This window comes from Esox lucius, chromosome 24 (genome assembly GCF_011004845.1).
Source record: "Esox lucius isolate fEsoLuc1 chromosome 24, fEsoLuc1.pri, whole genome shotgun sequence".
Classification (NCBI taxonomy): domain Eukaryota; kingdom Metazoa; phylum Chordata; class Actinopteri; order Esociformes; family Esocidae; genus Esox; species Esox lucius.
In genome coordinates this window covers 15,276,788-15,301,933 of record NC_047592.1, presented here as the reverse complement: position 1 = coordinate 15,301,933, position 25,146 = coordinate 15,276,788, and the positions used below count along the sequence as shown (strand labels likewise).

Here is a 25,146-nt window from a genome sequence, read left to right as displayed (position 1 = left end):
GCTTACTTAGGGACTCTAACCGAAACAATACTGTCCTTTCCTGCTTGGGCTTTATGCAGTATTGATAGTGTTTCTGTGAGGTGACAAGAAAACTGTTGTAGTTTAGGACACGAGGTGGAAAACTTTTTTTTTTTTCATTTAAGCTGATTGATTGTCCATGACACCTGACAACATTGTACTCCACAGCATCTCTTCTGGAGCAGAGGCTCCAGGTCACCACTAGGGGGCAGTACCTTCATATTCCCACCCTCATCCCCAGTCACCAGCTGATGGATGACTGGAAGAGAAAAAGAGTGGACATGTGTCCAAATACAACCCCCATCCAGTCGAATGGCAAAAAATATTTAAGCATAACCGGGAAAACCTTCTTTTTATCTAAGAGTGTTGAGGCCCGAAGCAATCTATTTATATGCTGAATACTAGAGTTGGCCACCCAAAGATCATTCAAAAGAATATTTTCAGTTTACAAGAAATAACCCTGTACACCGTTTTCACCTGCAGCACTTCTTTATTAGTTTGACTTCACTTCAAAACCCTGGTGTACTAGGACTAGGAGGTATAGGCTAGACTATTTAATGTGGTAACAGCTAAGTACAATACATCTAGATGTAGTCCAGACAGAACAATACATCTAGATGTAGTCCAGACAGAACAATACATCTAGATGTAGTCCAGACAGAACAATGCATCTAGATGTAGTCCAGACAGAACAATACATCTAGATGTAGTCCAGACAGAACAATGCATCTAGATGTAGTCCAGACAGAACAATACATCTAGATGAAGTCCAGACAGAACAATACATCTAGATGTAGTCCAGACAGAACAATGCATCTAGATGTACTCCAGACAGAACAATAAATCTAGATGTAGTCCAGACAGAACAATACATCTAGATGTAGTCCAGACAGAACAATGCATCTAGATTTAGTCCAGAAAGAACAATACATCTAGATCTAGTCCAGAAAGAACAAGCTGGACAACCTGTGCAACCTGAATGGGCTACAGGTACCACCTCATGCTACCAGTAGTGACAAGGACACTAGAATTATACAATACTGGAGAAGAATCAATCCAAAGGAAAAGGAGAGAGAAATTGTCTTTGGCCACCACCTGCACAACAATTCTCTTTTTGGGGGTTGTCTTGATGTTGCCTCTCCAGTGCACATGTTGTCACTTTCATTTGCACCAAAACTAGTGACATTGATTCACAATCGCTTATGCTTCCTAACTGGACTGATTGATATCAATGAAGTTTAATTGACTTGATGTTACAGTATACTGTGATGATTACGTGTTCCCTTAATTTCTTTGAGCAGTGTATTCATTATCTTTGTCTGCAAAAGCTTTCTCTGTAGTGAAGACCTCATCAACACCAAGTGCAGAATGTGGTAAAAGGGAAGAGAAACCACACCTCTTGGTATAAACAAAGCCTTGACCACATTGACAAAAAAGCCCCCTTCACTGCACAAAGAGTCATATAAAACTTGCTGTTCCCCGAAGTATTCAGTCATTCAGCAAGTCATACAGACAGGTCCACTCTTCCAGAATCTTTTTTATCAACCCCACCATCATAACCAGTATTGATTGCTATGTCTGGTAAGACGCTGAACTATTTTCAATTCTTCATTCATTTTTCTATTAGAGATTTATTCTTAAATGGATTAAACTAAAATGTTCCTCTAAATCAACAAGAAATACATTATAATGACAAAAACTGATTTAAAATCTTCTGCACATATATACAAATATGTAAACAAATGAACTAATCACACACATGTAGTGTAATGAGCAGGTGTGAGAATAAAATACATAATTTGTTAATAACAATGTTTTGGTCAGACTGGCTGAAGGTTTTTGCCCAAAATGTTGCATTTTTTAAATAATGAAATACTAAATAATAACGCTTGCAAGCATCACCAGTGTGCGAGAGTATTGCAATTTTTCAGAAGAACATAAATATCACATTTACATAAGTATTCAGACTCTTCGCTATAGTATTCAGACTCTTCAAATAGAGCTTAGGTACATCCTATTTCCATTGATCATCTTTGAGATGTTCTTACCACTTGATTGGAATCCACCTGTGGTAAATTCAATAGATTGGACAGGATTTGGAAAGGCACATACCTGTCTATATAAGGTCCCACAGTAGACAATGAATGTTACAGCAAAAACCAAGCCACGATGTCATAGTTGTTGTGTGTTATTTACACTGGATCTTAAACATAATTCACGGTATTTATATAGTGCGGGGGCCCACAAAATTATTTTGATAAAGAAATTCAAGAGTATTTAGTAAAAAGCATGAGTCGCTCCAGTAGCATGAGTCGCTCCTCTCCTTGAACTGCCACCTTAACGTGGTGGAGGGGTTTGAGTACCCGAGTGACCCTAGGAGCTATGTTGTCTGGGGCTATATGCCCCTGGTAGGGTCTCCCAAGGCAAACAGGTCCTAGGCGACGGGTCAGACTAAGAGCGGTTCAAAAACCCCTTAATGAAGAAGAAAATTGTGTGTCCTGTGACGTCGCCCGGCATGGCGCAGCCGGGGCCCCACCCTGGAGCCAGGCCCGGGGTTGGGGCTCGTTCGCGAGCGCCTGGTGGCCGGGCCTTTCCCCATGGGGCCCGGCCGGGCCCAGCCCGAACAAGCGACATGGGGCCGCCCTCCCGTGGGCTCACCACCCACAGGAGGGACCATAAGGGGCCGGTGCAGAGAGGATCGGGCAGCAGTCGAAGGCGGGGGCCTAGACAACCCGATCCCCGGACACGGAAACTAGCTCTAGGGACGTGGAATGTCACCTCGCTGGCGGGGAAGGAGCCTGAGATGGTGCGTGAGGTTGAGAGATTCCGACTAGAGGTAGTCGGGATCACCTCTACGCACGGCTTGGGCTCTGGAACCACACTCCTTGAGAGAGGATGGACTCTTCACCACTCTGGAGTTGCCCATGGTGAGAGGCGGCGGGCTGGTGTGGGTTTGCTCATAGCTCCCCAGCTCTGCCGCCATGTGTTGGAGTTTACCCCGGTGAACGAGAGGGTCGTTTCCCTGCGCCTACGGGTCGGGGATAGGTCTCTCACTGTTGTTTGTGCCTACGGGCCGAACGGCAGTGCAGAGTACCCGACCTTCTTGGAGTCTCTGGGAGGGGTGCTGGAAAGTGCTCCGACTGGGGACTCTATCGTTCTACTGGGGGACTTCAACGCCCACGTGGGCAACGACAGTGACACCTGGAGGGGCGTGATTGGGAGGAACGGCCCCCCTGATCTGAACCCGAGCGGTGTTCAGTTATTGGACTTCTGTGCTAGTCACAGTTTGTCCATAACGAACACCATGTTCAAGCATAAGGGTGTCCATCAGTGCACGTGGCACCAGGACACCCTAGGCCGCAGGTCGATGATCGACTTTGTTGTCGTTTCATCTGACCTGCGGCCATATGTCTTGGACACTCGGGTGAAGAGAGGGGCGGAGCTGTCAACTGATCACCACCTGGTTGTGAGTTGGATCCGATGGCGGGGGAGGAAGCTGGACAGACTCGGCAGGCCCAAGCGTACTGTAAGGGTCTGCTGGGAACGTCTGGCCGAGTCTCCTGTCAGAGAGATCTTTAACTCCCACCTCCGGCAGAGCTTTGACTGGATCCCGAGGGAGGTTGGAGATATTGAGTCCGAGTGGACCATGTTCTCCACCGCCATTGTTGAAGCGGCCGCTCGGAGCTGTGGCCGTAAGGTCTCCGGTGCCTGTCGAGGCGGCAATCCCCGAACCCGGTGGTGGACACCGGAAGTAAGGGATGCTGTCAAGCTGAAGAAGGAGTCCTATCAGGCCTGGTTGGCTTGTGGGACTCCAGAGGCAGCTGACGGGTACCGACAGGCCAAGCGGACTGCAGCCCGGGTGGTTGTGGAGGCAAAAACTCGGGCCTGGGAGGAGTTCGGTGAGGCCATGGAGAAGGACTATCGGCTGGCCTCGAAGAGATTCTGGTAAACCTTCCGGCGCCTCAGGAGAGGGAAACAGTGCCCTATCAAAGCTGTTTACAGTAGAGGTGGGCAGCTGTTGACCTCAACTGGGGATGTCGTCGGGCGGTGGAAGGAGTACTTCGAGGATCTCCTCAATCCCGCCGTCACGTCTTCCATTGAGGAAGCAGAGGATGAGGGCTCAGAGGTGGACTCGTCCATCACCCGGGCTGAAGTCACCGAGGTGGTTAAGAAACTCCTCGGTGGCAAGGCACCGGGGGTGGATGAGATCCGCCCTGAGTACCTCAAGTCTCTGGATGTTGTGGGGCTGTCTTGGCTGACACGCCTGTGCAACATCGCGTGGCAGTCGGGGACAGTGCCTCTGGGATGGCAGACCGGGGTGGTGGTCCCTCTTTATAAGAAGGGGGACCGGAGGGTGTGTTCCAACTATAGGGGGATCACACTTCTCAGCCTCCCCGGGAAAGTCTATGCCAGGGTTCTGGAGAAGAGAATACGGCCGATAGCAGAACCTCGGATTCAGGAGGAATAGTGTGGTTTTCGTCCAGGCCGTGGAACACTGGACCAGCTCTATACCCTCTACAGGGTGATGGAGGGTTCATGGGAGTTTGCCCAACCAGTCCACATGTGTTTTGTGGATTTGGAGAAGGCATTCGACTGTGTCCCTCGCGGCATCCTGTGGAGAGTGCTTCGGGAATATGGGGTCCAGGGTCCTTTGCTAAGGGCTGTCAGGTCCCTGTACGACCGAAGCAGGAGCTTGGTCCGCATTGCCGGCAGTAAGTCAGACTTGTTCCCTGTGCATGTTGGACTCCGGCAGGGCTGCCCTTTGTCACCGGTTCTGTTCGTAATTTTTATGGACAGAATTTCTAGGCACAGCCAGGGACCGGAGGGTGTCAGGTTTGGGGACCACACAATTTCGTCTCTGCTCTTTGCGGATGATGTTGTCGTGTTGGCCCCTTCAAACCAGGACCTTCAGCATGCACTTGGACGGTGGGGATGAAAATCAGTACCTCCAAATCCGAGGCCATGGTCCTCAGTCGGAAAAGGGTGGCTTGCCCACTTCAGGTTGGTGGAGAGTGCCTGCCTCAAGTGGAGGAGTTTAAGTATCTAGGGATCCTGTTCACGAGTGAGGGAAGGATGGAACGGGAGATTGACAGACGGATCGGTGCAGCTTCTGCAGTAATGCGGTCGATGTATCGGTCTGTCGTGGTGAAGAAAGAGCTGAGCCGCAAGGCGAAGCTCTCGATTTACCGGTCAATCTACGTTCCTACTCTCACCTATGGTCATGAGATTTGGGTCATGACCGAAAGGACAAGATCCCGGATACAGGCGGCCGAAATGAGCTTTCTCCGCAGGGTGGCTGGGCGATCCCTTAGAGATAGGGTGAGAAGCTCGGTCACCCGGGAGGAGCTCAGAGTAGAGCCGCTGCTCCTCCACATCGAGAGGGGTCAGCTGAGGTGGCTTGGGCATCTGTTTCGGATGCCTCCGGAACGCCTTCCTGGGAAGGTGTTCCGGTCCCGTCCCACCGGGAAGAGACCCCGGGGTAGACCTAGGACAGGCTGGAGGGACTATGTCTCCCGGCTGGCCTGGGAACGCCTCGGTGTCCCCCCGGAAGAGCTGGAGGAAGTGTCTGGGGAGAGGGAAGTCTGGGCATCCCTGCTTAGACTGCTGCCCCCGCGACCCGGCCCCGGATAAGCGGAAGATGATGCAATGCAATGCATGAGTCGCTGTTATTTCAGAGGGCCAGCTTACTTTCTGAAAATGAGAGCAATGATGTGTACTGTAACAGTCACCTGTAATAAAAATGTAATGCGCAATGATAAACTATGTTGAGAGGGTTTAAAACAAATGTAGAAGCATAATATTAATGACATTGCCATCAGTAACCGGCATGAAAGTGTCCTGAAGAATTTGCGTTCTGCTCAGATGTAAGACATGTTCTATTTCTACATAGAAATGTATATCCCAAAATTTCTAACAAGTTCATAGGCGTTCTGATGTCATTGGCGTTGTCGGTAACTTATTTCGGACACTCGATTTTAATCTCAATACAAATTCCAGTGAATGTTGTTTTGATAATGTCAAATAGCACTGCTGTATCTTAACAGCTGGTCTGAAAATGTGAGAACATCTTATTTAAGTGTAATATCCATGTCATTTTAGTTCTAAATTAAAGTTTTATTAAAGACATGGTAACATTAACCCCATCCTTCCCCTCTCCAGTTCTCCAGACTACTGTGTTGACCCTGTTGGGGCTGTGGGGGGCCTGGATCCCCCCTGTCCTGCCCTCCTGCACCACAGGCCAACCAGTAGAGTGCAGTGCTGCCCAGTCAGCTCCCGGGACCAACCTGGCTGGTGAGGGTTTTGATGTGGTCACCATGGAGCGCAAGCAGGCCTATGTCGTGGATGTGGATAAATGGAAGACGCATCAAAATGGGACCTGTACACTCTGTGTTTGGGCTTTATTGGAACACCAGGTGTGTCGGGAGTGACTGGGGTGTGTAAGGGAAGTAACGATTATCCAATATCAACCCCAAATATAATTTCAAATAAATCACATCTGTTTATTAATACAATAATATTGAAAGTAAAAATAAAACCAAACAATAATTCTACAATTGGCTCCAATATTATAAATTTTCGGGTTATAATACCAAAGTGGAGTCAATGTCCAATGTCTGTGCTCTTCAAGAATTGATAATATTTCTTACTTTAACTCAATCAATTTACCCATGATCCGTGAATTGCGCGGGGCGGTCTCATCCACAATTAGAACCAGGTGCGGACTGGATTAAAATATGGACCCAGGAATCTGAAGGGGAATTGCCCGGTTGGAAGGGGCTATTTTTATAATGAAAAGATAGTGGTTAAGTCAAATGATGTAATTAACAATATTTTAACATTTACATTGTTTGACTTCACAGATATTTTTATTATAATCATCTGCTGTTTGTTTGCTATAGCACGAGTGAAATGCTTGAATGTGCCCTTGTTCCAAGTCAATGCGACAATTTTCTTTTGCTACTGTCACTGTAATTGCCTCCACTTCTGTTAATGGGATTATGAAGGAGGCCAATCAACTACTGGCGGCCCACAAAATTCCGATCATCCTGGGAAAAACTGCACGTAATGGCCCAGCGCCCCAGGAAAAGTCCCAAACCTCCCAATAGCCAGTCCACCCCTGACTGGTCCTTGTCCATTTTTGCCTCTGCTGTAACTCAGGTTTTTGGGTAATATAGCAGGGTGCTTAGCTTGAGTTGGCATAGCAGACCTGCATAACCAACCACCTACCCACGATAAACCATCTCGAAGCACTGGGGTCTGTACAGGTGGCTGTTCTTCTTTACCACTGCGCCTTTGCGCAAGGCAATACATTCATCAGGGAAAAAAAATCCTTGACACAAACAAAGGATTACTGTTTTTGCTTCCTGCAGCCCATCTGTTGTGATGGACCTTTTGATAAGTCTTTCTGTAATCCTGTGAACAGTTCTCCATTAGATCTTTATTCTTGCTTGTAGTTCTGGTCCATGGCTGACCAGTCACGGGGCTATCCAGATCTGAACATTCACTGTTTTGAGATTCTATCATCGTGAATAATGCAAGATGAGCTTGGTGATCACATCTACAACTTGTACTGAGATTACATTCACCACAGCATCCATTTTCACCTCTGGGTCATCTTTGGTGAGTGGGGTGCAGTGGCATGTCAGGCCAGTCTGTCATTGGTTGTGTGAGGCCCTGAAATCCATGCTTCATTCTTGGGAAACGTTCTTGTTGTCACACCTCCAGAAGTATAGTCAGCAGGGTTCAGGGAGGTTGGCATATATTTCCTTTTTCCTTCACATTCTACTGGCTCTGTCAAACTCACACATTTTACCACCAGGATTGCCAGTTGGCATTAACAGTATACCACCCGCTCATCTGCGGACTCCGTGGACTCCACAATAAACATGCCCAAACGCTATTTCTACTGTTCAACTGTAAATATCTATGTGTAAATAGACCCACCCACGCCCTCACGGCGTAGTGGACCTGAACGCAGCTCCCAGTCAAGGTCGCAATCACCTGAATACTGACACCTGATTCTCATTATCTCCTCCTACATAAGCCAGTCCTCCGACACTACTCAATTGTGAGGTATTGTTTGTTGTGGACCTGCCAAGCCTTGGCATAGTGACTAGCCAACTAGGTTTGTGGCTACCTGTTGTTATCATCCTTTCCATTGCCCTGCTCCCATGTGTCTCCGTGTCTAGTAGCCTGCCTTCTGACCTGCTTGCCTGCCCTGTGGATTATTCTGTCAAGCCTGCCCATACCTGTACCGTCGCACTCTCGAATTGCCAACCTGTTACCGAACTCCTGCCCGTCCTTCTCGTTGTGATTTTTGCCTCAGCCCTTTTGTGCCGTATAAATAAACGACGGTTGCGTTCCGCGATTGGAACCTCATCCCTTGGTCCAAGTGTTTATTACACACGTGACCTATGGAACCAAGATGGCGAAATGTGGGCAGTTTCACTTTCCACGTTAATTCAAATTATTGCAGAGGCTTCAGTATTCGATAGGTCGAAAACCCTGTCAGTAAAAAATATGATGCAAAATTAAATCATGCAAGTTTTCATTCAAATGTTTTTTATTTGGGGGGCACAGATGTTCTGTAGGGCGGGCAGTGCCCCAAAACGCCTCACCTGTGATGTGCCCAATAGCCCGGGGAGGATGTAATCACAATGACACACAAACTTCAAACAGAAGGGGAGGGGGGTGTAATTGTGCTGTGGTCATCAAGACCACAATGCCGGACTAATGGATAAAACTGTTTTCTCACCTCCTCAAAGACTAGTTTCAGAATGAATTGTTTCCTCTTCTGTTCAGTTTTGACCACACAAAAGACTGGGTGATGTCATTAGCTACAACAGGTCTGAGAACATTGTTTTACTGTGGTCCTTCCTTATCAAAATTTAACTAAGTGAATGTCATTGAACTGCTAACAGAACTCTGTAACTGTCTGAGAGATGTTTCAATAAATGTTAATAAAGGGGTAACATAGATGAGAATTTGTCTAAAATGTACCACCTTAAAATGTTAGTTCTCTTTATTTAAGCTTCATTTTAATTTGGTGTAACAGGTCACATGAGTTTAGTTAAGAACATGATCAGGACATTGTGGGTCAGAGAGCAACATGGACGCAGAGGGAAGACATAACAGACCCTAAAAAATGTGGTTTATAGGTGTTCAATGTTTGTTGATGTGCCTTTAAATTAATAATGTGACATGGTTTCTTTAACTTAATTTCAGCACATTTCTGTTGTGTTAACGTGTTTGGGCCCGTTTAGAAATGGACGCTTGTTTCATATACTTTAAATGACTGAGAGACATAATAATTTAACCTTTTATATTTGTTATTTACTTTTAGTTTTCATGGTGTCTGCTGACAGAAATGAAAGAGAGAAAAATAAATAATTAAAAGACATCTGAATGAGGCGTGGCCATTACTTCATTGGAGCGGTGTAGTTATGTTATCTGTCCTGGCCAACACATGTACCATGCCTTCACTATTGTTTTTACACTGTGTAAATCCCATATTCCATGTAAATAATGGCTGTAAACTACATTGAGCATCATCTATTTTATGATGTTACAACATGTCAGTTGTAGCGTACTTTGGGACTAACATTAAGTTGTAGTCCTTTCCTGTGGGTTGCATGTAGTAATGTTTGTACAGAGTGTTTCTGTGGGGTGTGAAAACAAGTTGTGGTTTGTCACATTTGACACATTAATCAGACAAGAGATCTTCTGTTCGGCTGTTTGTGCAGGATATCTACAGTTTCCAATGAAAAAACGAATAATGATGTTCACCATTTTTAATGATGTTTTCTGGCACACAGTCCTTGTAGAAGATTACTTCTAGAACAAATTACTCTCTGTGTTTGTTCAGAAAGCACCTCAGTGACCTCATGACCCTCCTGTTCATTCAGTGCATAGGCACCATAGCTGGGGAACATGAAACTCATAGGGTGAGTTATGGTCAAACCGTGGGCACCAGTAAGCAAACCACCAGTGTTTAGGGATCCCTAGTCGGGCCTCATTTCCCTGCTGTATGGTGGCCCCGGAGACAGTCACCCCACTTATCATGTAGGACTGCCTTCCACGGCAGACTTTGTTAAGCCGTTGGCACACATCTAAATAGGTGGTCCAGGTCTCATCCTGGATATCAGTGATCTTAAAACAGGTAATTAGCTAACTGGGTCGGCCTGGTGCTTGTGTTATAGTGCTGGTGTGTGTCTCAAATGTACTAAGGAGACTTGTCTGTCTTTCTATTGCCTGGTATGTACATCTTTACTTTGTTTGTGACACACATGTCTGTATAATATCAGAGGAGTATTAGGTACTCTGACCAGGTTCCTCTGCCTAGAAGGGTATTAGTCCTTTTGTTCCTTAGCAATGTGGCCCTTGGGGGTGGGGTGACAACCCTCCCTTTGGGTAAAACCTATGTGACACAAGACAGATGGGCAGCATCTTACCACACCCTTTTCCCTGTATAAGTACTGATTATTGTCATGTATTAAGTTAGAGACTCCTCAAATGATTATATGGTAAAAAGCGTTTGACACGTCTCTGTATTTGCAAATAAACTATTAAATTGTGCAAGAGAATTTTGTCTCTGTACTTCCTCCTTGAAGAGGTCTGATTGATGAAATTGCCATCACACTGGTCTGGGTTGAGCAGGCCTCGGGAGTACTCCACAGCATTTGAGTAGCTGTCCAGCACGGCTTGGCTCTCCTGGATCAGAGGCTCCAGGTCACCACTAGGGGGCAGTATCTTCATATTCCCACCCTCATCCCAAGATGCTAGCTGATTGGATGAGAAAAGAAGAGGTGTGAAGATGTGTTCAGTTACAGATAAGGTCTTTGACCTTATTGGCCTTTAATTTACAACTGCTACTAAGGAAATATCCATGCCGTGGTCATTAGAAAGGTACAAGGGACATGGCAAAGGAGATTTGCAGTGGTCTCACCTCAGACAGTCAAACAGAAGGGTTAAAATTAAGAGACCACTGCAAATTGAACTCTTCTGTTCCTCACTCATAACCGTCCTTTTCAACTTTTTTAGAAAGGAAAGAAAAAGGTGCAGTGGTCTCTTAATTTTTTCCAGAGACGTATATATTTTCCTTTCTCTCTCAAGCAAATACAGTTTGACTGTCCAAGGTGAATATCAAATACGAAATAGGTAACTTGCTTTCTAGCTAGCAAATAACTTTTGTTCACTGTGATGTATATACTTACTCTTCCCGAAAAAACATGAGGGTTGGTATAATTCTGAACAAAACTGAACAAAACACAGGAAGTACCCTGTTTATTTGAAATGAGAATTATTAAGCAAAAATAAAAACGTAATTTTGAGGAATACAACATTGTCATGTTCTTTGAAGTCAACAACACCACTTCCTTAGTTTGGAGTGTTTTAGAGTACGTTTCCGCTGGCAATGCAGTTTTGTGGAAATGATACATTCCGTTTCCATTAATTAATTTGTACGATGCCAATAACGCTGATTAAAGACTGAGACAGAGTTGAAAAATATGACAATGTGCCATAAAGGACAACTGTCCACTGTAAGTGGACTGTTAACGAAATGTGATTTTTGGACATACTCTCCCTTAAAGGCTCCACTTGCTAGAATATTTTAACCAGATTCAAGCCCGGATCCTCGAGGGGGCAAAGCCGGGCATTTGCCCTACAGAAAGAATTTGACCTCCAGATAGAATCCCCACAGTTTTGCTTCCCAAAAACACTGCAAATGGTATATGCATTACATATGCCCCCTTGTTTATAAAAATTCCCCTCAGTCATTTCATCCCGGATCTCTACCTGTGGTTCATACATCCAGGGCATACCCATCCTCTTCTTTCCGGCATTTTTCATAAATGTGTAGGTCCGAGTAGAGGGGCATCCGGTGACCTTTATAGCTGTCAGACACACTGGAACCAGACAGCCAGATTTCTGCCAGCAGTTGGAGGGATAACAGGTAGATCCACAATGGATACATCTGAGCCTGTGGGGGTGGTGGTAGTAGGACTAGGAGGTGTAGGCTAGGCTTTCTAAGGTGGTAGCAGCTAAGTACAGTTCATCTAGATGTAGTCAAGACAGAACAATACATATAGATGTAGTCCAGACAGAACAATACATCTAGATGTAGTCCAGAGAGAACAATACATCTAGAAGTAGTCTAGACAGAACAATACAGAACAATGCATCTAGATGTAGTTTAGACATAAAAAGCTGGACTACCTTTCGCAACCTGAATGGGTTGCAGGTATTGCCTCATGCTACCAGTAGTGACAAGGACACCAGAAAAATGCAATACTAGACAAGAATCAGTCCGAAGGATAAGGAGAGAGAAATTGTCTTTGTCCACCATCTGCAAAACCATTCTCTTTTTAGGGGTTGTCTTGATGTTGCCTCTCCGGTGCATGTTGTCATTTTTATTTGCACCAAAACTGGTGACATTGATTCACAATCGCTTATGCTTCCTAACTGGACAGACTGATATCACTGAAGTTTAATTTACTTAATGTTACAGTATACTGTGATGATTACATATTTCTTTGAGTTGTGTATTAATTATCTTTATTTGTCTGCAAAAGGTTTCTCTGAAGTGAAGACCTCATCAACACCAAGTGCAGAATGTGGTCAAAGGTAAGAGAAACCACACCTCTTGGTATAAACAAAGCCTTGACCACATTGAAAAAAAAAGAAAGAGTCAGATAAAACTTGCTGTTCCCCGAGGTAGTCGGTCATTCAGCAAGTCATACAGACAGGTCCACTGTTCCAGAATCTTTTTTATCAACCTCACCATCATACCCAATGGTGATTGCTATGTCTGGTAAGACACTGATCTATTTTCAATTCTTCATTCATTTTTCTATTAGAGATGTATTCTTAATTGGATTAAACTGAAATGTTCCTCTAAATCTACAAGAAATATATTATAATGACAAAAACTGATTTAAAATAATCTGCAAATATATTACATTTTTAAAACAGAAATATGTAAACAAATGAACTAATCACACACCTGTAGTGTAATGAGCAGGTGTGAGAATAAAATACATCATTTGTTAAAAACATAATGTTTTGGTCAGGCCGGCTGAAGGTTTTTGCCCAAAATGTAGCATTTTTTAAATAATTAAATATTAAATAATAATGCTTGCAAGCACCACCAGCAGAGTTGGGGAGTAACAGATAAAAAAAAAACTGTAACTGTAATCCATTACCTTACCAACAAAAATGAATTATGAATACTTTTGGATTACTTCAATTGAAAAATAATGGGTGCCAAAATAATTATGACACGTTGTATGTTTGAGTTTATTATTTAATGTTATAAAAACCTCGTTATTTGAACCAAAATATGAATTGCTCGCCTCAGTCATCATTATGCGCGCAATGGTGGACGCGCTTAACCGGTTTAGTGACTGAGGAATCGCTAGTTAAATTTCTCCGGTTTTAGATGGTTGGATGTCTGGTAAAAAAAGAGTACCTTCGATAATATTAGCCGAGTCATATAAAATGTTAATTAGTTATCTACTCGACGCATAATTCTCATAACAGTGATAGGCAATAATAGGCCTACCTAGTGTTATATCATTTTCAAGTTTCATGGTTTGTTTGTCAAATGCACCGAACAACACAGGACGAGTTGCACCGAATAACCTTTACAGGAATTGTTTAATAGATTAGGCAACTATGTTAGATAGATGTAACATGGCACTGCCTTCAAGATAAAACATTAGATTGGATTTACCACGACATTTGTGGAGAAAAGGTGTTTTGGGAAGCTCTGCCAAAGGATGATTATTTTCATTTGACGCGGCCACATCAACTCCGTCCATGTTATTCTGCTTACTTTGCATCTCTGACATTTTTTTCATTGGTTATCATTTCCTACTTGACGTCATTTACTTTATGTTAAGAGTGCAGGTTTACAATCACAGTTTATTTCTTTCATTTGTGTTTTCTTTCATGTTCAGGAAGATCGAGGTTTATTGGATTTATTGGACTGACTCAATATCTGACAGACCTTTAGCGTGTATTGTAGAGATGTAGCCCAATCATATTGACGTAAAAAGCAATAGTTTAGAAACCCATTTCTAAAGGCACTGTAGCCTACGCAACCCTTCTAAAGGTGTTCAGTTGGTTAAAGGCTATTCCTATTTGTTTTCCAATGCCTCTTAATATGAAAGTAATCTAAAAGTAATTCAAAGTAATCAGATTATGTAACAGAGTTTGAGTAATCAAAAAGTTTTGTTAGTGATTACAAATGTGGACAGGTAACTTGTGACTGTAACAGATTACATTTAAATACATACCCCATCCTGATCACCAGTGTGCGAGAGTATTGCAATTTTTCAGAAGAACATAAATATCACATTAAGTATTCGGACTCTTCGCTATAGTATTCAGACTCTTCAAATAGAGCTTAGGTACATCCTATTTCCATTGATCATCTTTGAGATGTTTCAACCACTTGATTGGAATCCATCTTTGGTAAATTCAATTGATCGGACAGGATTTGGAAAGGCACATACCTGTCTATATATGGGCCCACAGTATACAATGAATGTTAAAGCAAAAACCATGTCACAGGCGGTGTCATTTATTTAACACTGGATTTTAACCATAATTCACACTATTAATATAGGGCTGGGGCCCACAAAATTATTTTTACTAAGAAATTGGAGAGTATTGTGTGAAATGCATGAATCTCTGTTACTTCAGAGGGCCAGCTTATTTTCTGATAAAGAGAGCAATGATGTGTACTCTAACAGTCACCTGTAATAAAAATGTAATGCGCAATGATAAACTATGTTGAGAGGGTTTAAAACAGATGCAGAAGCATTAATATTAATGATATTGCCATCAGTAACCGGCATGAAAGTGAATTGAACAAATTGTGTTCTGCTAGATGTAAGCCATGTTCTATTTCTACATAGAAATGTATATCCTAACATTTCTAACAAGTTCATAGGCGTTCTGATGTCATTGGCGTTGTCTGTAACTTATTCCAGAAACCGGAGTAACACTGGATTTTAATCTCAATACAAATTCCAGTGAATGTTGTTTTGATAATGTCAAATAGCACTGCTATATCTTAACAGTAGTTCTGAAAATATGGGAACATCTTATTTAAGTGTAATATCCATGTAATTTATGTTCTACATTAAATAACTCTTTATTAAAGACATGGTAACATTAACCCCATCCTTCTCTCCAGTTCTCCAGACTACTGTGTTGACCCTGTTGGGGCTGTGGGGGGCCTGGATCCCCCCTGTCCTGCCCTCCTGCACCACAGGCCAACCAGTAGAGTGCAGTGCTGCCCAGTCAGCTCCCGGGACCAACCTGGCTGGTGAGGGTTTTGATGTGGTCACCATGGAGCGCAAGCAGGCCTATGTGGTGAACATGGATAAATGGAGGAAGACCCAGAACGGGACCTGTACACTCTGTGTTAACCCTTTCATGGAGGCACAGACTCAGAGGCTCCCAGCGGCTGTGGTGGACTGGAGACCCTCACACCAATGTCACATGAAGATATCCAGTACGGTCTACGACTCCAGTGAGGCATTTGTGAGCAAGAGTCAAACAGAGGTACTATAACTACTACAACAATGTTTCCTAAAAAGGGACACTGCATTAAATGTAAATAAAAAAAGAATGCAATGATGTGCAAATCCTTAAAAACCCTACATTCTATAGAAAATAGTACAAAGACAACATCTCTAATGTTGAAACTGAGACGTTTTATTGTTTCTTGAAAAATATATGCGCAGTTTGAATACGATACCAGCAACACTTTTTTAAATTGTTGGAACAGAGGGAACAAATTACTGGAAAAGGTCAAACAGGGAAACGCGCTGTGTCAGGGAAAATCCAAAAATCGCATTCCAAAAAGCAGGAAAGTAATCTATCAAACCGGTGAAATTGTCAAGATATGTATAAAGTTCAGAAATGCTTCTCAGAATAGATAACAAAACTTTGCATGGAACACAGGGAGATCAGTGGTAATACAGAGGCATCATGATAGCTAACAAGACACAGTTGTGCATAAATTAGTGAGACAATAGGTGGTAGGAGTGGGTGTGGGCAGGTGATAGGAGTTGGTAAACAATCTGGGTCATTAACAGGAGGAAGGATTAAACCATCTGGGACCTTTACAGGAGGAAGGAGTAAACCATCTGGGACATTTACAGGAGGAAGGAGTTCTGAGTGTCTTTTGGCAAAGTTCAATATTCAGGTGAAGAGGGGCGCTGAGTTGTGACAGCATCTCCATGTAAAATTGCTTAAAGTGTGGGAATATCATCATCCCCACATGTAAAATGCCCCGTTTTTATTTTAGAGTAATTCTATCATTGCCATCTATACCACTGAAAGGAATTCAGCATTGATAGGAGTATTTAAATACAATTATAATACAAAAAAAAATATTTTAACTGTGATTTTGCACATTGCGCAATGCTACTGTAGGCATTTTGCCCCAAGAAAGCATCTGTGCCCCCTTTATTTTTGTTTCCCCATAATCACTGCAAATGTTATAGAAATTAGATATGCTCCCTACTGATAAAAAATGCCCCCACAGTAATTTTGTCCTGGAGCCAGGATTGCTTGTCTCTAAAGTGACATTTCAGCATATTCAGTTGTAATTTTGTCATATTTTATTAATATATTCTCAGGGGTAAAATACCCCCAGGGACATTTTACCCTGAAGGAGAGGGGGCCCCCAGCATCATCACAACAAAAAACAGGATTGGTGAAAAAATATTATGATTTTTTTTTTCTCTTAACAAGGACTTAGCCTAAGGCCTTCCTATAGACATATCAAAAATAAGTTTAGAAGTCTAACTTTATCACATCACATGACAATGTAACCCAAAATGAGAAAAATAACATCTACATCTGTCAAAATTGTTTTTGTGGAATTACTCTCAGTGGAGATTTAACAGCATTTTTAATAGAATAGTGGAAACCAAGGAATGTGTGGAAAAACAATGTGGTGTCATTAGGTGATTTGATGGAGAATTAAGGGGGTCGTATAACCCAGAGAGGGCGTTTAGTTCAGGCAAGGTTTTATCCACTGTTTATCACACACAGGCAAAACCAAAGTGATTGGAGTAGGCATCCAGATGATCCTAGGTTTAAAGAGATAACTGTCACTTTCTGCCACCAGTTCGGCCCCGCCCACAAAATAGGTAATCGCTGTTTATTTAACATAAAAAGGGTCTGTGCACACAGTAATAAATTCAGGACTATGATTTAATTGTCTGGATAGAGGTTTGTCTCTAGTGCTGACAATTAACCACAACATTTGTGGACAGTAAAAGATAGCTGAAAGTGTCGTTAGCAACCATTTGTTTTGCTTTCAATCAGGGACAGATTCTCTCCACTGTAACTTTTTCCTCTGTCCATATTGCACAAGAGAAAGTACTGCCAAACGTTTCTGTCAATATACCTGGTTATATGAATTTCTCTAAAGGGGTCTTTATGAATTCTATTCTATATGACATTATTTTTTACATTATTATTTACATTATTTTTCCTGGAATTTTTTTGGTATTCTTATCAAGTAATATTACCAATACAACAAATGGCAGTGCATTTCAATGACCCAGACTGTGTTTTAACTCACGTTTCCAATGTAGCAGACAATTGCTTCAGGTAACATTAATGGATTGCAGACAGGCAAGCCCCTTAGATAGTGTGAGAATTATTTCTGATATTTTGCAGAACAGGTGAAAACCGTTGGTTTACTGGGTTGAAACTGGTGACCGAACATGTGCAAAAACGTAATTTTTGATAATTTGTGCACCTTCATTTTTAGTTGCAAATACGATTGTCACACTGTAGAGCCCTGTACATTAATACTATTTTGTATTATTGATATGTCCACTCTATTTGTGTAGGTAGATGTTAGTTGGAAGATTGGTCTGAACATTTGGACCCCCCAGGCAAAGGGGTCAGTCGTGGTGGGGGGTACCCACTCCAGAGCTGCTAAAACAGTCATGGATCAGTCCAAGCAGGACAAGTACAGCTTCATCAAACAGGAAACACACTGCTCCTATTACAGGTGATTTACTTGTTTTAATATAGCTGCATTATTAGTGCTAACACTGCTCTCTAGTGGCTTGTTAACACATTACACTCTGGGAAAGTCTGGATTGTAGAGGTTATATATAGAGGTTGTAAGATGGTATAGTTTATAGAAGATATAATGGGTTAGGTTTCTAATATGACTAAACATAAAGAATTAACTTTTGTTGGTATCCCCAAATGTGGACATTTGTAGTTTAAAATAATGTAATTCCTATTGGCAGGTCTACAATCCATCCAACAAATAAATTTAACCTACATGACTCATTACTAATTAACTCTCCATCTTGTGTTTCCTTAGTTACCGGTTGATTGAGGACCCTCCTCTACATCCTGAGTTTTCTCGCATCCTGGGTCTCCTCCCTCCCCTCTACACCACCCAGACCAAGGCTGAATACACCCGTTTCCTTGCCACCTTCGGCACCCACTACATCAGGAAGGTTCACCTGGGGGGGCGGGTGAAGAGTGTCACCTCCCTGAGAGTGTGTGAGGCGTCCCTGAATGGTTACAATGAGAATGAGGTGAGGGCCATTTAAAAATAGAATGAAGTTACATATATTTATATTTTCTAAACATTTTACATTATGTTCTTCTTTTCTTTTTTGAAGGTCAAGGACTGTCTGGAAGCTGAGGCCTCTTTTGGTACTGGTTCTGGATCAGCTGAAGTCAAAACAGAGACCAAGTTCTGCAAGAAGGACCTTAAAAGTCGTGACACCAAAGACAGTTTCAGCAGCATGTTTAATGACAGGTTTGATTGATTTGATTGATTACCAATGTGGTGCTTGTTGTAGTGGAACAGGACTAATAATGATAAACTAACAAACAGGTTTACTGAGGTGGTGGGGGGACAGACGGATGGAGCAACTGACCTGCTCTTCTCCAGGACGGGTGGAACCTCCAAGGGCTTCGCTGATTGGGCAAGAACCCTGAAAACTTTTCCAGACATCATGCATTACTCCCTCCACCCCCTCCATCTACTGGTGAAGGACACCTGTAGGAGGGAAGGGCTGAAGAAAGCAGTGGAGGACTACATCCTGGAACACGCCCTGGTCAAGCACTGCTCTGGGAAGTGTAAGAGTGGCTCCAGTCCCAGTGCCCATGACTCCTGCCAGTGTGTGTGTCAGGCCAGCGAGGAGATGACCAACCAGTGCTGCCCGCAGGAGAAAGGCCTGGCCCGACTAAAGGTCACCATAAAATACGCCAGGGGCCTCTACGGGGACACTATTTCACAGACTGACGGCTTTGTCAAGGTATGATTGCTTAATCTGAATATTTAAATTGGTATTACATTTTAATTAGTGCACTTTAAAACTGATCTAGGTTTTGACACTAAGTCATACTTCCTATCCCCATCCCTTATACTTCACAACAAAACTAGTGATGGGATCCTCGTATTGTGGTTTTTAAAATCAGAAACTGTAGCTTTAAATCCAGTTTACTCTTTTTGTGAAGGTGTTCATGGGTAATGATGCCAAGCAGACTCCTGTGATCAACAACAATAACAACCCCAGGTGGAACGAAAACATTGACTTTGGCACTGTCAAGCTCTCCCTGGCCAGTGAGCTCAAATTTGCTGTGTACGACGAGGACATCACTTGGTACAAGAGGTCGAATGACCTTTTAGGGCAGTGCATCATTCAGCCTGTCAAAGCAGGGTCTCATAAGAATGAAATGTGTTCACTAAATCATGGCAACTTGTTCTACTCCTACATGGTTGAATGTGCCCCAGGACTTGGGGGCCCAACCTGTGGGGAGTATGTCTCTTCTCCGATGAACTCTGACCTTTCTGGCATCTACACCTCCCGTAACGCCCTGAACATGACCCAGGATCTACTGGCTCACATCAGGATGGGCCGGCCCCCAGTAGACCCGTTGGCCTTCATGATGAAGCAGAAAGGAAATGATCACCCTCGTCTCTCTGCCCTCAATGAGCTGTGATCAAAACCTATTTTTATGTAGATTATTTCTAAACTCTTATTCTGATGTAGAAACAATATTACTTTGGCCAGTAATGGAAAAATGCTGTAAAAACAAAAATCCAAAGCATATACTATGTATTTAGAAAAGCAATGGTTTACTTACACTTTTATAGCATAAACCAAACGGAAATGTGGTGATTTAAACTCTTTTTAATTAATTCAGTCTAGACATTGACTTTGTGCTAGCTACCCCTGCAATAAAAATGCAATTTAACTTTAAGGTATTCACTCTTTCATTTTAAGGTATTCACTCTTTCATTTTAAGGTATTCATAACTCTGCTAAACGTTTAATGATTTGTGCCAAATAATAGATATTTAGCACTTAGCTGAAGCAGGAACAAGGTACCTTTTGTATTGTGCTTGGTTTGTGATGTGAAGTGTTGATGTAATTTTGTTAATCTAATCAAATGTAAAGTGTCTATATGTGACATTAATGCTACCCTTTCATGGCTATTTTCATGTTAATACAGGTGATACTATGGTGAGGATATTGTGAACGGTTTTAAGAGTCAATATTGGTCTGTCTTGTAGTTATTATGGTCCTTTGTGGAAGGAAGCTATGATAAAATGGTTGAACTTAAAGGTTTCCATCAGTAAGCTTCCTCTTTCTTTGGCTGGGGTAGCTACAAGGATGACTGAGGCAGAGTATACCGTTAGCGGGAATTTACTTTTCCAAACCACGGTAATGTAGTTGGTCGGAATCAAAGGAAAGGAAGTAAAAGTTAATTTAACCCCTCCTACCTTTCCTCTCCTAACCTAACTTCACTAACCATAATACAGGGGGATGGTCTGTCCAGGTCTTAGTGTGTCTACTGTACTCTAACCATAATACAGGATGATCTGCCCTGGTCTAACCAAGTGTTCATAGGAAGTTAGAACGGAACGTGTAATGTATGCCTACAGGCCTCTTGCCTAAGCATTCCCAAGGTGCTCCCCTTCCCCGGTGAACAAATGAAACTGGTATTAAACCCCAACAATATCGTTCCCTAGTAACAAACGTGATACCTTTTACTAGCAGCGTAGACACTACACCTTCACGGATGCGTCCTGATACCAAGTGTGACACTAAGTGGATCCAGTTTAATGGTACAGGCGCGGTTTCTGTATACCCTGTTAAATGACATGCGAGCCACAATACGTTTCAGGGGACCAGGGTAAAACGTCAGTAACGATTACTGACTGCGCTGCCCCGTTGTCTCGTAAGATCCGTATGGGCTTTTGATCAGCTTGTCCTCCTGTTAAGAAATCACAACCGGCAGACATAAACGGGGCATAGAAAGCGTTAGTGAAACCAGATTCTATAGTCAAATAGGCGGTCCATCGGACGCTGTTTGATTTACGGGATGGTGACAGGGACTGTTTCGGTTGGTTTTTCAGAACTGGACAGTCTGCAATCACGTGACTCATTCGGTGGCAGTAAAAACATTCATGGATTTCGTTTGCAGGCTTAAGGTTGGAGGAGGAAAAACGACCTGAATGAGGCACTGATCTGGTGTCAGTGTTCTCATTTGCCAACACCGCTGCCTGGTCCAATGCTGCCACCTTCTGTTCATTTACATGAACTACAATTATATCGGGGAAGGTGGTTCTTAAAATCCTCTAACAGCATAAACTTCCGAATATCAGCAAAGGTGTTAGCTTTGCTGGCTGAACACCACCGATCAAACAGAGACCTTTGTCTCACGCAAACTCAACAAACGGACAGTGAGAGGGCTTTTTTGGATCCTGATGCGCTGCCTATAAGCTTCAGGCACCAACTTATAAGCAAACTGTCTTCCAGGGAGAGAGCGGCTACTGGTTCCTGGGTTTTCCCAGACAATTTACTTTTAAACCAAAGAAGCCAAAAAGAAGAGACAGTTTGCACTGTTTTGTGAAGGGAGTAGTACTCAGCACTGTATGAGATCTGCAGTTTCTTGAGAATTTCTCCCATGGAAGAGCCTTAATTTCTCTAAACAAGAATAGACTGACAGGTTTTGAGTTTTTCGTTTCTGGCCATTTTGAGCCTGTAATCAAACCCACAATGGCTGATGCTCCAGATACTGAATTTGCCTGACAGACAGTTTCATTGGTTCTTTTATCAAAACAAGAGTCTTCAGCTGTGCTAACATAACTGCAAAAGGGTTTTCTAATGATCTTTTAGCTTTTTAAAATAATAAACTTGGATCAGCAAACACAATGTGCCATTGGAACACAGGACTGATGGTTGCTGATAATGGGCCTCTGTACATCTATGTAGATATTCTGTTACAAATCAGCCGTTAACCGCAACAGTAGTCATTTACAACATGAACAATGTCTACTCTGTTTTTTTGATCAATTTGTTGTTATTTTAATGGACAAAATGCTTGCTTTTCCTTCAAAAAGTTTCCTTCCAAACTTCTCAACATCTGCTGTTCAAACATCTTTACAACACACCATGAGTTTCACATTGTTAAGCTTTTCATTTACCACTATACTGAACCAAAGCTAATAGGAAAGTGAATTTCCAATGTCTCTTTTTGTTAATTCTGGTCCCAAGAATTTCCTCCCACATTGTTTCAAATTATTTTCCTCCCTATCTAACCTCAGACAGGTTTCAATACAGAGTTCTCCTTCTTGATTAATGTGACCAGACTCCCTTGTTTCCCCAGAAATGTTAGCCCTTGGAAAGAAAAATGTAACCCTGAAGTAAGTTTGCAGCTGATAATGCAGCGGTTAATAATCAGGTACTAAAGTTGAATTGCCTATATGTTTTTTATAATATGACTTTAAGAAACATGCCTCTTTCCTGTCTTGTGATGAGCAATTTCAATCAGTAATGCATTGTAATCACTGCCTAAACTACGCCCACAGCCAGAAAGGGTTGCATCGCATAACCCTGTTTCCCAACCTTAGATGAAATTGAAGCAGCTAGACTTAAACACACATGTAAGTGGCTTTCACTGGACTGTTGGTAGCCATGTTGGTGTTGAAGCCTTTTCTCCTGGGCTGGCCTGGACCTGGTCTGGCCATATTTGGCCAAGGTCATAGAGGACTGTCTCAGAGTAGTTGACCTGGTGCATGACTTTCATCTCCTCCAGGGTCAGAATGCTGTATGGTCAACTGGTGGAATGGCTGCATGTGGGGATTGGTTAAATCCATACATTTTCATTGCATTTTCATTGTGTGTCAATCAACACTTCAACACTGCAACAAGAGAGGTTTCAACTGTTCTTCTTATCACCTCAAAATACATAATTAATCAGTATCCGAATGACTAATGATGTCCCCCTTTTTAGGTTGGTTTTGCCCAATGTATTTTCTCTGTCCCAGCCAACACATGCTCCATGCCATTGTTTTTCCACTGCACTCTGTGAATCACATATTCCATGTAAATAATGGCTGTAAACTATCGTCTTTTATGATGTTACAACATTACAGCTGTAGCTTACTAAGGGACCCTAACCGAAACAATAATGTCCTTTCCTGCTTGGGCTTTATACAGTGTTGATAGTGTTTCTGTTAGATGACAAGAAAACTGTTGTAGTTTAGGACACAAGGTGGACAACAGAGTTTTTATTTTCATTTAATCTGATTGATTGTCCATGACAACTGACAACATTGTACTCCACAGCATCTCTTCTGGCGCAGAGGCTCCAGGTCACCACTAGGGGGCAGTACCTTCATATTCCCACCCTCATCCCCAGTCACCAGCTGCTGGATGACTGGAAGATAAAAGAGTGGTCATGTGTCCCAATCCAACCCCTATCCAGCTGAATGGCACAAATATTTAAGCATAACCGGGAAAAACTTTTTATCAAAGAGTGTTGAGGCCCGAAGCAATCTATTTATTTGCTGAATACTAGAGTTGGCCACCCAAAGATCATTCAGAAATTCTTCTTAAAAAGTCTGTTCAGTTAACAAGAAATAACCCTGTACACCGTTTTCACCTGCAGCACTTCTTTGTTACTTTGACTTCACTTCAAAACCAAGGGCCCCAGAGACTTTCCTTGGTTCTTTGACCCAAGGGCCCTAGAGACTTTCCCTGGTTCTTTGACCCAAGGGCCCTAGAGACTTTCCCTGGTTCTTTGGCCTATTTGTAAGAGACATCCATTATGATAGTGTTCCTTGCCATTTGCCAAAATGTAAATGCTGAAACATATATTTTTGGTACAAAGAGTAGACGCGTCCACACATCTCAATGACAGCCAAAGCTCAGTGGCAGAATGACAGCCATACTAAGCAAAATGACACTGTATACAAAGTGGATTCGTAGGTCTGAAAACAGTGTATATAAATGATCTTTATCTGTCTGTAAAGTTTTTTTCAGAGCTGAAGATGCACTTTCACAGCAACACCCAGTAACAGCATGTAACGGATTACTTGTAATCAGTTACTCTCCAACTCTGGGCGTGTCTAAGGGAAGTACCCATGATCCAATATCAACCACAACTTTCATTTAAAATGAATCATATCAATTTATTAATACAATAATATTGAAAGAAAAAATAAAACAAAATAAAACAATTACTTTAGAAAAACCAAAATATACATTTCCAGGTTATATTGGAGTCAATGTCCAATGTCTGTGCTCTTCAAGAATTGATAATATTTCTTACTTTAACTTGGTGCATCCAGAGATTGCACTAGGAGACACAGTTTTGTGATGGGTTTGAACATTCCAGAGGTTTGAGTTTTGACTTTTATTTGTTTAAACTTTCAAACTGAGTCATGTGGGGTTCCAATCAATTTACCCATGATCTGTGAATTGCGCGGGGCGGTCGCATCCACAACTAGAACCAGGTGCGGACTGGGTTAAAATATGGACCCAGGAATCTGAAGGGGAATGGCCCGGTTGGGAGGGGCTATTTTTATAATCAAAAGATATTGGTTAAGTCAAACGATGTAATTAACAATATTTTAACATTTACATTGTTTGACTTTACAAATATTTTTATTATAATAATCTGCTGTTTTCTCACGGTCGGGGTAGGAGAAGGACACAGGCGCAGAGTATAGGAAAGGTAGATAATCCATCCTTTAATGAAAAAAGCAAAAACTCAAACAAATCAAAACAAAACAAAAGGCAGCAACCAGTGCCGTGGGTAATCTTCAGCAGTA

The 25,146-nt window shown here is 42.5% G+C and overlaps 2 protein-coding genes across 2 annotated transcripts in view; both read left to right on the top strand.

Moving 5' to 3' along the window:
* The first annotated feature begins 1,539 nt into the window (after positions 1–1,539).
* Positions 1,540–25,146, top strand: part of LOC114830302 (perforin-1-like) — a 36,653-nt gene continuing 13,046 nt past the window's right edge. Inside the window, exon 1 of the mRNA XM_034290508.1 lies at positions 1,540–1,599. Coding sequence (XP_034146399.1) covers positions 1,593–1,599 — 7 coding nt within the window. The 5' untranslated portion in view covers positions 1,540–1,592. The remainder of the gene's footprint in view (positions 1,600–25,146) is intronic.
* Positions 12,758–20,272, top strand: LOC117592787 (perforin-1-like). The gene is made up of 7 exons (XM_034290509.1): positions 12,758–12,829; positions 15,221–15,591; positions 17,901–18,064; positions 18,389–18,608; positions 18,696–18,835; positions 18,914–19,337; positions 19,540–20,272. Exons 1-7 carry the CDS (start codon positions 12,811–12,813, stop codon positions 20,023–20,025), a joined length of 1,824 nt encoding a protein of 607 aa, XP_034146400.1. The 5' UTR covers positions 12,758–12,810; the 3' UTR covers positions 20,026–20,272.